The following is a 13,768-nucleotide window of genomic DNA, read 5'->3' as shown; positions in this document are numbered from 1 at the left end:
CAATTAATGCTCTGATAGTTAACCAGAATATGGGGTGACAGTGGATATGCAGCCAAATGTAAAATGGTATTTAAATGAATGTTTTAAGTTGTGATCCCTGAGTCCATAAATGAGGGGGCTCAAACATTTAGGGAAAATTATTAAACTTAAAAAGAGGACGAACTGAACATCGATCGCTATTGCACGATCCAAAGTTAACAGTTCACTAGAGTTTATCATATCAAACGTAGTGGAGACCAGACACAAGCACAACTGAAAAAGATGCAACAACAGTGTCTTATGTGCCTTGTTGATGCTGCGCTCCAAAGAAGTCATTGCAGTGATCATAACTGCTATATATGTGTAAAGGACAATGGTGGTGACCAGGACAAAATTTACAACAGTGAAAGCTCTGTCTATAATCACAAAGACATGCAATTGGAAGACACTGTTTCTTTTGCAGATTCCCTGTGAGGAAAAGCTGTTGCTTTTGAGACTGACAAACATAAAGATTTGAATGAAGGTGTCTAAAGAGGCCACAGTCCATATGACAACAATGGCTACACCTGCCAGTCTGGGCGTAGAAATGGTGGTGTGCCTGAGTGGAAAAGAGATTGCAACATATCTCTCTAAAGACATAACAGCCAGGTTTAGAGGAGACATCCTAATAGTAATAGCAGCAAATTGAGTGACAGCAATGCAAACATAGCCAACAATTTGGACCATAGTCACAGCAAATATGTACAGCAACATTGTCAGCATGAGCTGGATAGACTCAGTAAAGAGCAAATGAGCAAACAGTATGTATCGGGGTGTCTCCAGTAAGAGAGGTTTCCTCAGCAGGGCGAACACCATGATGCTGTTAACATACAGGAAGAAGAGACAGGGCAGCATGGACAGGATCGCTTTGACAGAAGTCCCAAACTGCTTCATTTGAGGGATTTCTGTCTCATTCAAAGAGGTCAAATCTGTGGATCAATTGAAAAACATCATATAGAATTGCAAATCAAAATCAGCTGTGAAACAAAAACCTCAAATATGTTTTAGGCTTGGGAAAAAAATCCATATTTCCTGGAAATTGAAAAAAAAAGTAAAATTTCAGAAGAGAAAAATGTTTAATAACATACGGTAATTATTCTAAACAAGAGGTACTTACTGGCCAACAGCTTCATTTGATTATTTTAGAAATTATGTTTCTGAGACAATCAGGCTTCAGCTCTTCATCTCCATCGTTTTTATTGCCATTCTGAGTCTTGACATCATCCGCCACCCTCCACCCCTCAAGAGGTTACACAAATCAGCAATACAAATGTAACCACCATAACCCACATCTTTAAAGCTGTCCTATAAATTTTTATTCTTACTCAACAAATAAAAAAATTACGTTTATTTTTTTAAAATCGCCATTATGTTCCAGCGGCTAGAGAAAGAAACTCAAAAGAAAATGTAAGAAGTTATTTCTCATCATGCTGATATAGAAATTGTTTATGTTTAACTGTTAAAACCCTTTTGGCAGCCACAGATTTCTATACCTTTCAGGCTTTGAACAGTGTGTGGCTGTTCAATGGTCTCTCCTTCACTTTGTTCACATCAGTATTGAAGTTCCACAAGGCTCATTTTTACTGTTCATCTTTATTCAGATGTTACAATAATTTATTGCTATGTTAATAATATTTCTGAAGTCTTAACATGTTTCAGGGATGTTATTTGATGTTATCGAGAATCAACGTTTCCAGCTCAAATAGGTGTTTAAGGTTGAAAAGACCAGGGATAGGTTGTTTTCTTTGAGAAGAAAGGAACCAGCAACCCTTTCTATGTTCTCTTCAGTCCAAGGCACAGCTGTCAAGCATTAGTCTTTATACAAAACACCTAAAATTACTGTTTGACAAAAATCTGACTACTGTCATACAGAAGTTCTATTAAAAAACTGAAGTTGTAATTCCGATTTCTGCATCGGAATTAATCATGTTTCACATTTTATACTAAGAATGGGCTCATTACTACTACCCTGCCACTTACACTATGTTCAATTTATATGAATGCATTAACCAGCTTCTTACAGCCCTTAGTACAGTTACATACTTGCAGACTCATACATTTGTACTACTTTCTTACAAATCCATTCTTGGACAGTTGAATCAGTCATGTTGCTCTTAGAAAACCTGAATAAACCAAATAAAATAAATTGTACATAGATTAAACCCACCAATTTAAGAAATACACTAAAAATACTTCAGATGTCATCATTATTATTTGTTTTTAATGTTTTTTATTTTCTAATGGGTTGCATGATGGTGTAGTTGTTAACATTCTTGCCTCATGGCGAGATGGCTCTGGTTCAAGTCCCAGTTAGGACCTTCCTGTGTGGAGTGTGCATGTGCTCCCCATGTGAGCGTAGGTTTTCTTTGGGCATTCTGGCTTCCTCCCACAGTCCAAAAACATGCTTTGTAGGTCTATTTTGCCCCTAGGTGTGCATGTGAACCTGCAGCATGCTGGCAAGCCAGGATATACCCTGATGTACAGTAGCTGGGTTGGCTCCAGCAACCCCCTGACCTTACAAGGCAATTCAGCAAGTTCGATGGATGGATTATTATTCTGTTGAGGATTTTTTTGATAAATTCTTTGGTCAGAAAATGTGTCCAAGTAAAATAAAAATTTGAGTTCTTTGACATAAACTCAACATGAGTTTAAAAGAGGAAAATTGTAAGAGAATTGTTTCTGCTGACAAGCCCTGCGATGGAAACCCTGTTCTGTGAGAGGATTTTTCTGCTTAAATGAGGGGTTGGCTTTGACACAGTGAAGGGCTAATGGTCTGTAAAATCTTAGATGAGAACCTCCTTCCTCAGATGGGTCTGTTGGTGTGACATTGGGTACAAACTATACAAATGTGGGGCATAAAACAAAGGGGCACTTTGGGGGCATGTGCCAGTATGGTAACTAATTAAGAGCAAGATGTTATATTTAAGCACACAGCCAAGGGTGTTTCTCCTCGAAAAACAAAACAAAAAAGTTTCTTAATGAGTCAATACTTATTTTACTTACTGCCATCACACACAGTTAGAAAAAAAATCAAACAATTTAAAATAGTTTTTCTGTATTCTCATTGTCAGTATAAGACAATATAAGTAAAAAGATTAGTCAACAATTAGCCAAAAACAAAAATTATGGCTTGACTCAGAAATAAAAAAGCTGAGCATTTATTAAATGTATTGATCAAAATAATGACAACTCATCTAAAGGCTGTCAGTAAATCAAGATTACTCATTCACACATTTTGCGAATTGTTTAAATGAATGAAAGAAAAAAAACACTTTAAAGGTGATGCATGAAAAAAAATAGAATTTTTTTTTCTAGTTTTTGGTTTTCACTGTTTATCATATTGGACCAATAGCGCAACGGAAACCAAGTGGGACGGTTCAAATGTTTTGGGGGAAAAAGTGTGGAACAGGACTATAGCCAGTAATATATACTAGAGCTGGAGTTTCAGCACTGGACAGCTCCTACTTTTTCTTGAACAGTGGTTGGTTGACTCATATTTTTGAAAAGATCTGCTGTTGTTCACACAAACACAAAGATTTGTATTTAGTATGTACTGTATTAGGAGTGGCACAGTGGTCAATAAAGTTAAGAATAGAAAAAAGGGAATAAAAACATCTTCACATTAATAAAAAATAATCTAATTCTTTTACCATTTATTTCCCTACTTCAACTTCAACATCTTTTAGGCTTTGTAAAATATGTTTAAATTAAATTTTCATGCCATAAAAATAGAGGCCTTCAATGTATCCAGAAAAAAAATCAGTCACGATCTTCAGAGACAGATCATTATAACTCATAAATAATTCAGATGTTTGTAAAGCCCTGCGCTCGTCCACAGAGGGGTAATTAAACATGTTTTTGTTTCCAGGAGTTCATCAGGAACTCAAGGATATTTTTGCAATACTTTGTAATGGTTGTAAACATATAATTATTTTATGGAGAACAAGGTGTTAATACAACAGATTTTGTTAAAGGGTATAAACTTTGAGAACATTATAATTAATTATTCATGTTAAAGTGCACTTATTTGCAACACTACTGTAAATGTGAAATTCATGGGGTTAACTAATCTCAACTGTTAACCCTCATTCATTAATAATAATGTTTTTTGGACATTGGGGTGGCCTGTAACAGGAAAAATTAACAGAAGGTCTGCTGGTAAGATGCTGAGCTTCCATATGTTGCTAGAACAGCTTCAATCTGCCCTGACATTAAGTCAACTGATTTTTGCTACGAGACGAATTACTAATCTTGTAGTAAAATAAGTATGAGAGTATTTTTTCCCGTTTATAGAAATTTACTTCAGCAGAAGTGTAACTTTGAATGAAATAACACTATTTTGTTAGTATAATTTTTCAATTACACTGCAATTAATGCAGTTATTTTATTAAAATAATATTTTAATGAAGACAATCTTCAGGTCAACGATGTACCTTCAAACATTTTTCAATTAATATACAACAACAAAATTAAAAAATAACTATTATTTAAGTTGTTATTGTTTATATTGTTTTTGATACATTTTCAAACTGCATTCATTTATCTTTTGTTGACCAACTCAATGTAAGAACGTTCTATTTAAAAAATGATCTTGATCGTTTAGAAACATCTGGTACAAATGCATAGTAGCAGTATTGGCAGCATCCATCTTTAATTCAGTTCAAACATCACAAACACGTTACCAGTGATGCAATCCCTGAAAAGAAACCTTCAAACAAGAAAAGCAATACTCTTCAGGAAATAAGAAAACAAAAAAAATAAAGTTTATTCAAATCACTATATTTAAATAAAAAAGGCAAAGCTGAAAGGCAGAATTATCTATGCATGTAAGCAACTTAACATCAACAATAATAATAACTTTTTAATTTGCAGGTAAATTGGAGAATAACGTCAATGAATTTCAATACATGTTTCCCCCATCTGCTGGATGTTTGGAGAGGAATTTAGCTGTGGAAAAAGCAGAAGACATGAAAATAAGAAAACAGGAATTTTATTTTAAATAAACAAGAAAAAAGATAATCGCATAACATAGAAAAAAAGAAACTAAAATTATAATAAAAAATCCATCCATTAAACATGAGAGTCTATGTGACACCACAGATTCCCTAAGGTTGAGGTTTACAGACAGAAACATAGGTTTAAAATAAAAGCTTCCCGTTTTAATTATGTACACATATCTAGGACAGGATCTTTTTCTTTAGGACATAAAACGCCAACAATATTTGTTTCCAAGTTCTATAGTTTATCAGGGATAACCAACCTTTATGAAGATGAGGGCCATTTTATGGCGTCTGAGCAGTATGAAGGGCTACACAGAACCTGTTTACGTGCATTTCCCAAAAAACAAAACCACAGACTACTATTGTAATAGTAATGATAATAATTAGCAGTAGTTATTTTAACGCTATTAATTGATTGCTTACATATCAATAGGAATTATTTTCCACAATTCTAATCAATGATTTACACAACAGTAATGACAAAAACAACATGAAGCGATGATTTATTTCTGTTTATCTGCTCAAACATTTAAAAGTCAGGAGGGACAATATTGTACTGGTGGTACAATAAACCACTTCTAACATGTTTAAGCCAAGGAAATCATAAATCTTCTTGTCAAAACACATTTTTGAATTTTTTGAACACTTAATGAATTAAAATGCAACATTTTGTGCGAAATTTTCAGCGTAATACTGTTGTTTTTTTCAATAGTCTTGGTGATTTGTCTGGTCATTTACTATGTAGTAGGAAGGCCTACATAGAGGCCAAACTGGCATTCTTTTCTTTCTTTTTTTAATCAAAAAATGTGCAGCTCTAAACAAAGCTTTGGTTGTTTTCTGGTATTTTCACAGGTCTGGTGAAAAAAGTCATCTTGACAAAAAAACAATTTTTAAAAAATAAGGCAGAATTTGCTACTTTACATTAAACCCCCCTCCCACTGGTTACAAAGGAGTGGGGGCCTTCTCGTGCCACAGTGCGGGGGCAGCTGCTGCTCCTTAATGGGAGAGTCTCTGAAAGATTTCATGAACCCACACATGAATGACACTTTTTAAAATTATATTGAATTCCATTGTGATCTGTGATATTTTTGGAGATTGCCTTGCGGGCGCTTTAAGATGTCCTCGCGGGCAACCCTGCGCCCGCAGACACTGCGTTGGTGACCCCTGATTTAGATGGCACAACAGAATGGAAAATTGAGGTGCAAAATGCACCTTCACTTGTCTATATATTAAATATTTTTAAACATAGGTGAACTGAGGCCAAACTGGTGCTGGTTTCAAAATGCTTGGTACACGTTTCCACAAGATCCCTAGCTTTTGGTAATGAAAGATAAGAAATTCATTCATTCAAATGTTCTGCAATAAAGCTGCTGACATCAGGTTAGGATAAACCAAAACATAATTTCATATTTTTCTCCAAAAGACATACACGTACCACATGTATCCGGCCTTAAACTCGGTAAATTTGTGTCGCACCATAAATGTTGCCAGAGCATCCGCTACCTAGTTGAGAATAAAAAGAATCAGGAGAATATTTTAAAAATAACAACTGAATAGTGACTAAGTTAATAGCAAAAATTGGATTTGACGCCGTTTTTTGTGTAGAGGGAATGACTCACTTTTTCAGGTGCATCTTCATGAACTGCATGACCGCACTGAGGGAGGACCTGCATCTGAAACTTTCCTGAGGACCAGGATCACAACTGTGTGAGAGTATTGTACATTATTACAAGTATGGGTAAAAAAAATTAGAAACATGTGCTTTATGCACCTTGCATTTGTCCAATAGTGAGATCTTTGTCAAGCCTGTCCACCCCTGCATAAAAAGCAAGCATTGTAGTGTACACGTTCAGAAGGTTAGCTTTCACATAAAAAAGGAAGCGGAACTGTGAAAATGGATCGAACCTGCAAGCAGCAGTAGTTTTGGCACAGGGCAGCTGAGAAAGAGTGCAGAGAGACCCCTGAACCAGCCATCCCAATATTTTTCTGTCTTTGAAAGCTCCACGCGCCAAGTAAAGACACTCTCCTTTTTCACCTATAAAAACAGCAACATTGGATTTTCCTGCCAGAGAAAAAGGTTATAGAAATATGACTGTCAGAGACTGAACCTCCTGGTCATCTTCTCTCATTTTTTTCTTGCTGGATTCTTCCTCCACGTCTTCATCCTCCTCTTCCTCTATAATGCCTTCACCGGCACTATTTGAGAGGCTTGGACTGCTAGATGACTCCTCACATCTGTGAAGGTCAGCAGGCAAAGAAAAATACACTTAACTTGGTGAAACCTTCAGGGCTTTCAAATGTCTAAACTAGAACAGACATACTTCTTCACTTGGCCTCCCATTGACACTCGTGCTGACTCGATGTTCCGGATCTGACCGCTCTTCACACTGGAAGCAGAAACATTTCAGACACCGGTCAATCAATGTTTGAATGTGGTTAAGTGAGATCAAAGACTAATTTAAAGTAATCAAAACTTACTTTTAATGTTATTGAGGATAGTATGTTAACATAGCTAATACATAACGGTGATTAACAAAAAAAACTGATTAGTTATTAAAAATAACCTTTATGTTGCTAATTTCAACTGACTGCTTTAAATACTAAAGAAGTCTCCATTTGTTGGACACTTATTGAAGAAAGTGTAATACATATTTCATAAAGTGTTGGTTAGAAAGGAAATGCATCTATTTGTTCTGATACGTGTGGGAATTCTTATTGATAGGATTCAAAATGTTTGTTTCAATTCAGTTTTAGGCTAAATTAAAAATATAGGAGACAATTTAATTCTTTAAAGGACTGCATTTTATTTATAACAGCTTTAAAACTGATTATAAAACAGAAGATATCCTAAAAATGTTCTAAACCTTAAATGCAGTATTGATTTGATTATAATTTAATTCAGATTTTTACCTTAAGTAAAGACCAAATGGGTAAAAACTTTCCATTCAATTGACTATAAATACTTGTAGTACTTTTCATCAATCAAATAATTCTGCATGGTCTTAATCCTCTTCTGCAAGTTTCAAACTACACTTTGAACTTTAAATTCAAAACAAGCCCTTCACCACTTGAGTAGGTGTCTGCTTTTTACCTCCACTCGATGGCGTTCTCCAGCGATTTGAAAGTCTTTGGCCGACTTCTGAGGAAATTCTGCATACTGTTCAAAGCATCCATTGCCGTACCTGAATGGTTAAAAATATTGTTAATGGCCATTAAAAGTCTAGAGTCATCCAGCTTTTCCTTGGTGTTCTGCTACTGTTGTATTATTTAAAACAGTTATAAACCCTCCAAAAATGTTATGGAAACTTCAAAACAGAATCAAGTTTACCTTCCACAACATCAATGACACACAGACCCAGCAGTGATGGTACATAATTGGCCGTGGCTGTATGGACCGCGATGGCCCCGCCCATACTGTGTCCAATAATCAGGATTGGAGGTGGATTCTCGCCATAGAGCACCTCCACCACTTTACCGACATCCCTTACAACAAACAAATAAGAAAATAAAAGGTGTCTACCGTTTAAAAACACAGCAGAGCAAATAAATTCATTCCATCCATCTTCCTGGGCTTATCCGGGACCGGGTCGCGGGGGCAGCAGTCTAAAAAGAGATGCCCAGACCTCCCTCGCCCCAGCCAGAAATTCATTCATTTTACTAATTTGGCACGATTACATAAATGTACTAAAAATATAACGAGTTAAAGAAGAAGAAACGGGATTAACAAGTGGAGGTGACATCTGAAGAGTAGCGTCAAAAAAGATAAATGCTACAAAAAGGATTTTTTAAAATAAAGACGACATACACAAAAATTGTGTTGTTGTTTTGCTTTTGCATTTCTGTACTTAATTCCTTACACTTTATTTCATTTTGAAAATCTTTCATTTTCTTGACAGTGTCCAACAATATTACTCCAAATCAGCAGCAGTCTAGCAGGTGGCAACAATTGGTTCCCTTTTTCATTTACTAGTTTACAAGAAATACATAATTACAAGAAAAACAGATTAACTTGGTACATTACTAACTCTGAAAGAAAAATACAATTGCATAAAAAAACCCAAAACGTATCTTTTTTTTTTGGTAGTTTAATCACTCCATATATAGCCAGTTTATAGGATTTCATATATTTCTTGGACATAAGCCAGCAATAAACAAACAAACAAACAAACTATAAACCCACTTCAGACAAAAAGAGATAGTATTTACAAAACGGTATCTTACTTTGCCATGGTATCTGCCGACAAGTCTTCAGGATTTTTTACTTTGGTGTCACCTGCAGGTTTAAAGACGAGTTTCAGAATTTCTTGTTACGCTTACCAAACAAAAAAAAAAAAGCAAAGCATTGGTTCTAAATTTATATATAAACACATTTGTGTAGAGTAAAAAAAAAAAAAAAAGTTAAAATTCCTCACAATGTATTGCAGAGAATGAGAATGTTAGTCTTTCTGGAGAATATACTACAGGGTGGATAAAATTGTTAGTTAAAAATCACCTGAAAGGATTCCCAAGCTTTCTCATCTTACCGTGACAATCTCAGATTAGTTTTCTTTTTTTTTTTAAAGAGTAATGATTGGAAAACTTATTCCATCATTTTTGCAGAAAAATGTCAGTTCTACAGAAATTATTTTACATTTAAAAAATGGGAAAAAGTCATTTGTTCCAAAGCCTACAGAGTATTTTCCTTACCATGAGCTCGCAAGTCCATGGCAACCACCCTACAGGTAATCATGTTGGATATGACTGACTGTAGAGACATATACAGAGGTCATTTCAATCTGTATTCTGGGCAGTCTTGCAACACACATATTGTTATTATTACTCGTTATATTGGTGTACGATTACTGTTTAAGAATAGGGGATTATGCAGTGGTAATGATACCCACAGTAAACACTGCCCAAGAAAGTGCAGAATGGCCTCCTCCATGGAGCAGCAACAGCACAGGACCAAGTGAACCACTGCAGTAAATTCTGAAAATGTGTTGTGCGGTCAAGAAAACAAAACGCAAGGCTGTAAGCACTACATTAAAACGCTAAGCAAAACTAAAACCTAGACCAGGAGTCTGCAATGTGGCTCCGGAGCCTCATGTTGCACAAAAAAGATGCTGTTGCGTTGTTTAAAACCTTTTTAGGAGAACATTAGTTGCAATAGGATGACCCTGTTCGGCACAGGAAGTCTAATTTTGAAAGGAAGTCATACAAGCTTCTGTCAAAAGTAAGAAAGAAAAAGAAAAAATTTCACACTTTGAGAAAAAGCTACTCTCACTTTATATTTTTGCTCTATATTCAAGCCAAAAATAAAGTAGTATCAACTTTTCCTAAAGGGCAAAATAAGACTTTGTGATTCCAATGAGATTTTGATCAGCAAGAAACAGGCCCAAACGGCTCCTTTACTGCTTAAGGTTGCAGATCCCTGGCCTAGACGAAGAATTTGAAAAGCATTTGAATCTTAATTCCATGATATGCGTAAATCAAAACAACAAAAAATCGTCACGGCATTCTTGTGAAACAGAGATTTTGGGAAGGATATATCTTTGCCATTTTCATTTTCCACTTCAACATCCTCCATGGTTTCAAAGTACTGACTCCAAAGCAGTGGAGTAAAATCTTTCTTCCGGCCAGGTCTATAAAAAAATATAAATACAAATAAAAATGAGGGGGAAATCATTATGTACAATATACATACTATCTGTACCTCCAAACTGTGGTTTGACTCCATATTACCCATTAGTAAATTACTGTTTCTATTCTGCTGGCTGACACACAGCTGCCCCCTTTAGAGGCACGACTTATGCAGAAAACGAACCACTTTAACGAAGTTAATGAAAGAGTCATCTTCATAAGAATGTAATTACACTTTTGGATTAAATCAGTAAAACTGTATTGTAAACTAGATTTTGTTTATCCTTTGGTGGGCGTAACGGGGGTCTCCTGGATCAGAACATAACAAGTACGTATATATATTCTGATTTTTTTCTTAAAGAAAACGATAAGCTCTACACAGCATCAGCTAGACTTTGTTAACTCAAAGGAGTTATATGTATAAAAAAACCTCTGCAGCAGCTGCAGAAGGCGGGTCGTGCCTACTCTATAAGCGGTAACTAGGCTAGCCTAAATGCTAACTAAATATTGGTTTTCCTTCAGCTGTGTCTGGCTTTTCGGCGAGCTATTATTCAGACAAAAGTTCACAGTATGGCTTTGACAAGAGGTATGAAGAATAACACGCAAATGTAGATATAAAAAAACCCTTTAACGTTTTATGAACTGTTAGCTTCTCACCCCATCTTGATTTTAGAGCCAGACTGAAATCCACCAGGACCAGCCATTGGAGGTCTGGAGGCCAGCAGGTTTAAATGCAACTGTTTCTCCATGCTGTGAGGAAAGAGCGCTCTGTCAAGAGATGTCTAATATAGCCTTCCCTTTCTTTTGCTGCATAAGATAGTTTCTGACACTTGTACTGACGTTAACCAAACATTTGATGAATCGCTATAGCATACAGGCTAACGGCTTCTTTGTATTTTCCGTCTTTCTTCTTGTTCTGCGTAGTTTTGAGGTGGTTTTCTACTCATTTTTTGAAAGTGCTGCCACCTAGCGGTAAAAAAAGTACATTCATATCTCCAACGAATGAACAAGTAATCATCAAAGCTTTTTCTGTGCTTTATAAAATATTCATTTTTCTCAATGATTAAAATCGTGTCTTAAAAACAACAAGTTGTCGTCCATTAGACTGGTAATCGGCTGAAAAGTCTTTTCTCTTCTGCTCCCTCCCTTTTACACTGTAAGGCATGTTAATATTAAACGCTAGTCCCTCACTCATTACAGTGATGATGTGATGTGTCACAATTTGTTTATACGCATTTTCACAACATATTTAACAGTATTTTTTTTCTGAATCACAAAAATTGAACTTTTGTCTTTCCTTCTCTCACTCTTTACTGAGCTGATAATATTTAGGGATGTAACTATTAATCGATTTATACTCCTACAATCCAACCAGATCGATATGTTAAGGGAAGTTGTTAACTGAATCAAATAAAATCACCTGTAGCATCATAACATTGTTTCAAAATGAAATAATGCCATTTTAATCAACGTTGGAAAATGCAGAAATACAGTCCATCATTCCACTTTGAAATTAGGAAAGACATATGACCGTACAGTATGATAGAATGTTCTAATGAGGTTCTGTTTGTATTATTTTGATGTGGAGTAACAATAGTGGGCTGAACTTCAGGAAACTAAAATGTGAATGGATTTACCTTAAATTCTTGTTTACTTGTTTGTTTGTTCTTATATTTAATTTACACTTGATTATCTTGCAAGAAATACAAGGAATCTGGAAAACTTCACCTGCACTGTTTAGTATCCAGGTATTTATCACTCAGTCACACTGGTTAAGTTTTTTGTTAAAGATTCCCTGGATCCATTTTAGGCCATTGACTTAGATCAAATCGGACCGTTTAAAATTAACCAATATCGACTATGAATCACATCACCAACCACAAATTATTATTTGAATTGAATGATTGTAAAAATAAATTGTTCTTTTAACAAACCTTGTCTTGGACTGCATGTAAAGTAAATAAATGTGCAGAACGGCAGCTCTATCTGGAGAACATAAAGCTGCTTGGAACTCATTGAGCCATAAATCACCAAAAACTGCAAGATAGTTGAATTCTTTGTCTGTGTTTGCAATAAACACGTCAGTATGTTATTGTAGTGAAGTTATTACATTGATACCTTAGAATTTATAACATAGACCAAATTTTAAATGTGAAAAAAAGGTGTGGGGGTATACAGAAAGAAGTTTTCTTAGGAGATGTTACTTTTAAACTTTAGAAAGTGTCACGTGACATTACATAAAGGTGTTTGCCATTGACCCATATAAACTATTTTTTGATAACAAGCTTTCAGCTGTCCAATTAGAGAACGCTTTAATCATAAGTCATGCCAGATCAAATGCCAACCTGGTTAGCCAGCTCAGATAGGTTTGTGCAAACCAGGGCATCCTGACGAGAAGAGGACTACTGGGACCAGACTTTCATGGACTACTTTCAACAATATTTTACCAGTACTTTTGGACTGGCAGGAGAGAGGGGTCTCATACAATCAGGGATTTATGGATGCTTTTAAAGTGTAGTTACTGAAAAACAACCCCAGAATCCTTTAATTTGAATATGATGCTACATTTACAGGGTTCAACAATCCAATCCAAGACTGAAGCGAGTCAACAGCAAAACCCACAAACAGAATGGTTCTCAACCCCTAACAAGAATGCCTGATGACCCAGTCAGAACCATGGTAGACCTGAATTGAAAGATGAGGACTAAAACGGACATCAACTGTCTGCAGTCCCCTATCATGGCCTTAACAAGTTGCTGAAAATGTGAGGCTTTTTCATGCCAGCTTGCAGAAGTCTGGCTTATTTGCTTTTAAATCATTAAACAGTAGTAATAGTATGTTAAAATACATTAATTAAATCAATTAATTAAAGAAGAAAGTTGCATTTTTAAAAAGTTAAACACTTCAAGTTTTTTTTTAAATCAACATCTTTTTCTGAAAGATTTCTACAAATATAAATTAAAAGGTTTTTTTTAAGAGCTCCCTGGCCAGTAAACTTGAGTCACCTCTGGTATTGGAAGATGTTTGCTACGTTTCTCTAAAAAGCTGCTGTTTGCATGCATACAACAATCTAGATCAGATGAAAAAAGGAACAAAACAAAACTTGAGGAGAAAATTAACCAAACAGACAT

General features: G+C 35.5%; 2 protein-coding genes across 3 annotated transcripts; both read right to left on the bottom strand.

Moving 5' to 3' along the window:
- On the bottom strand, positions 1-4,543 carry LOC110016394 (olfactory receptor 7A17-like). The gene has a single exon (XM_020708969.2). It carries the CDS (start codon positions 910-912, stop codon positions 19-21), a length of 894 nt encoding a protein of 297 aa, XP_020564628.1. The 5' UTR covers positions 913-4,543; the 3' UTR covers positions 1-18.
- Positions 4,544-4,650: 107 nt separating this feature from the next.
- ppme1 (protein phosphatase methylesterase 1) lies at positions 4,651-11,570 on the bottom strand. Of its 2 annotated transcripts, none has more exons than XM_004076498.4 (14): positions 11,295-11,569; positions 10,546-10,639; positions 9,902-9,994; positions 9,705-9,762; positions 9,240-9,291; positions 8,347-8,501; positions 8,110-8,200; positions 7,340-7,405; positions 7,127-7,253; positions 6,924-7,053; positions 6,790-6,834; positions 6,638-6,702; positions 6,454-6,521; positions 4,651-4,965 (listed from the first exon to the last, which is right to left on the bottom strand). In XM_004076498.4, exons 1-14 carry the CDS (start codon positions 11,384-11,386, stop codon positions 4,962-4,964), a joined length of 1,140 nt encoding a protein of 379 aa, XP_004076546.1. In that variant the 5' UTR covers positions 11,387-11,569; the 3' UTR covers positions 4,651-4,961. The 2 variants fall into 2 exon arrangements, 1 of the variants encoding a protein (XP_004076546.1); XR_002291690.1 differs by having other exon boundaries at positions 4,653-4,965; positions 6,638-6,721; positions 11,295-11,570.
- Between the last annotated feature and the right edge of the window lie 2,198 nt (positions 11,571-13,768).

This window comes from Oryzias latipes, chromosome 14 (assembly GCF_002234675.1).
Source record: "Oryzias latipes chromosome 14, ASM223467v1".
Lineage (NCBI taxonomy): Eukaryota > Metazoa > Chordata > Actinopteri > Beloniformes > Adrianichthyidae > Oryzias > Oryzias latipes.
Note: the sequence above shows the minus strand (reverse complement) of the source record. Positions and strands in the feature narration are given on the sequence as shown.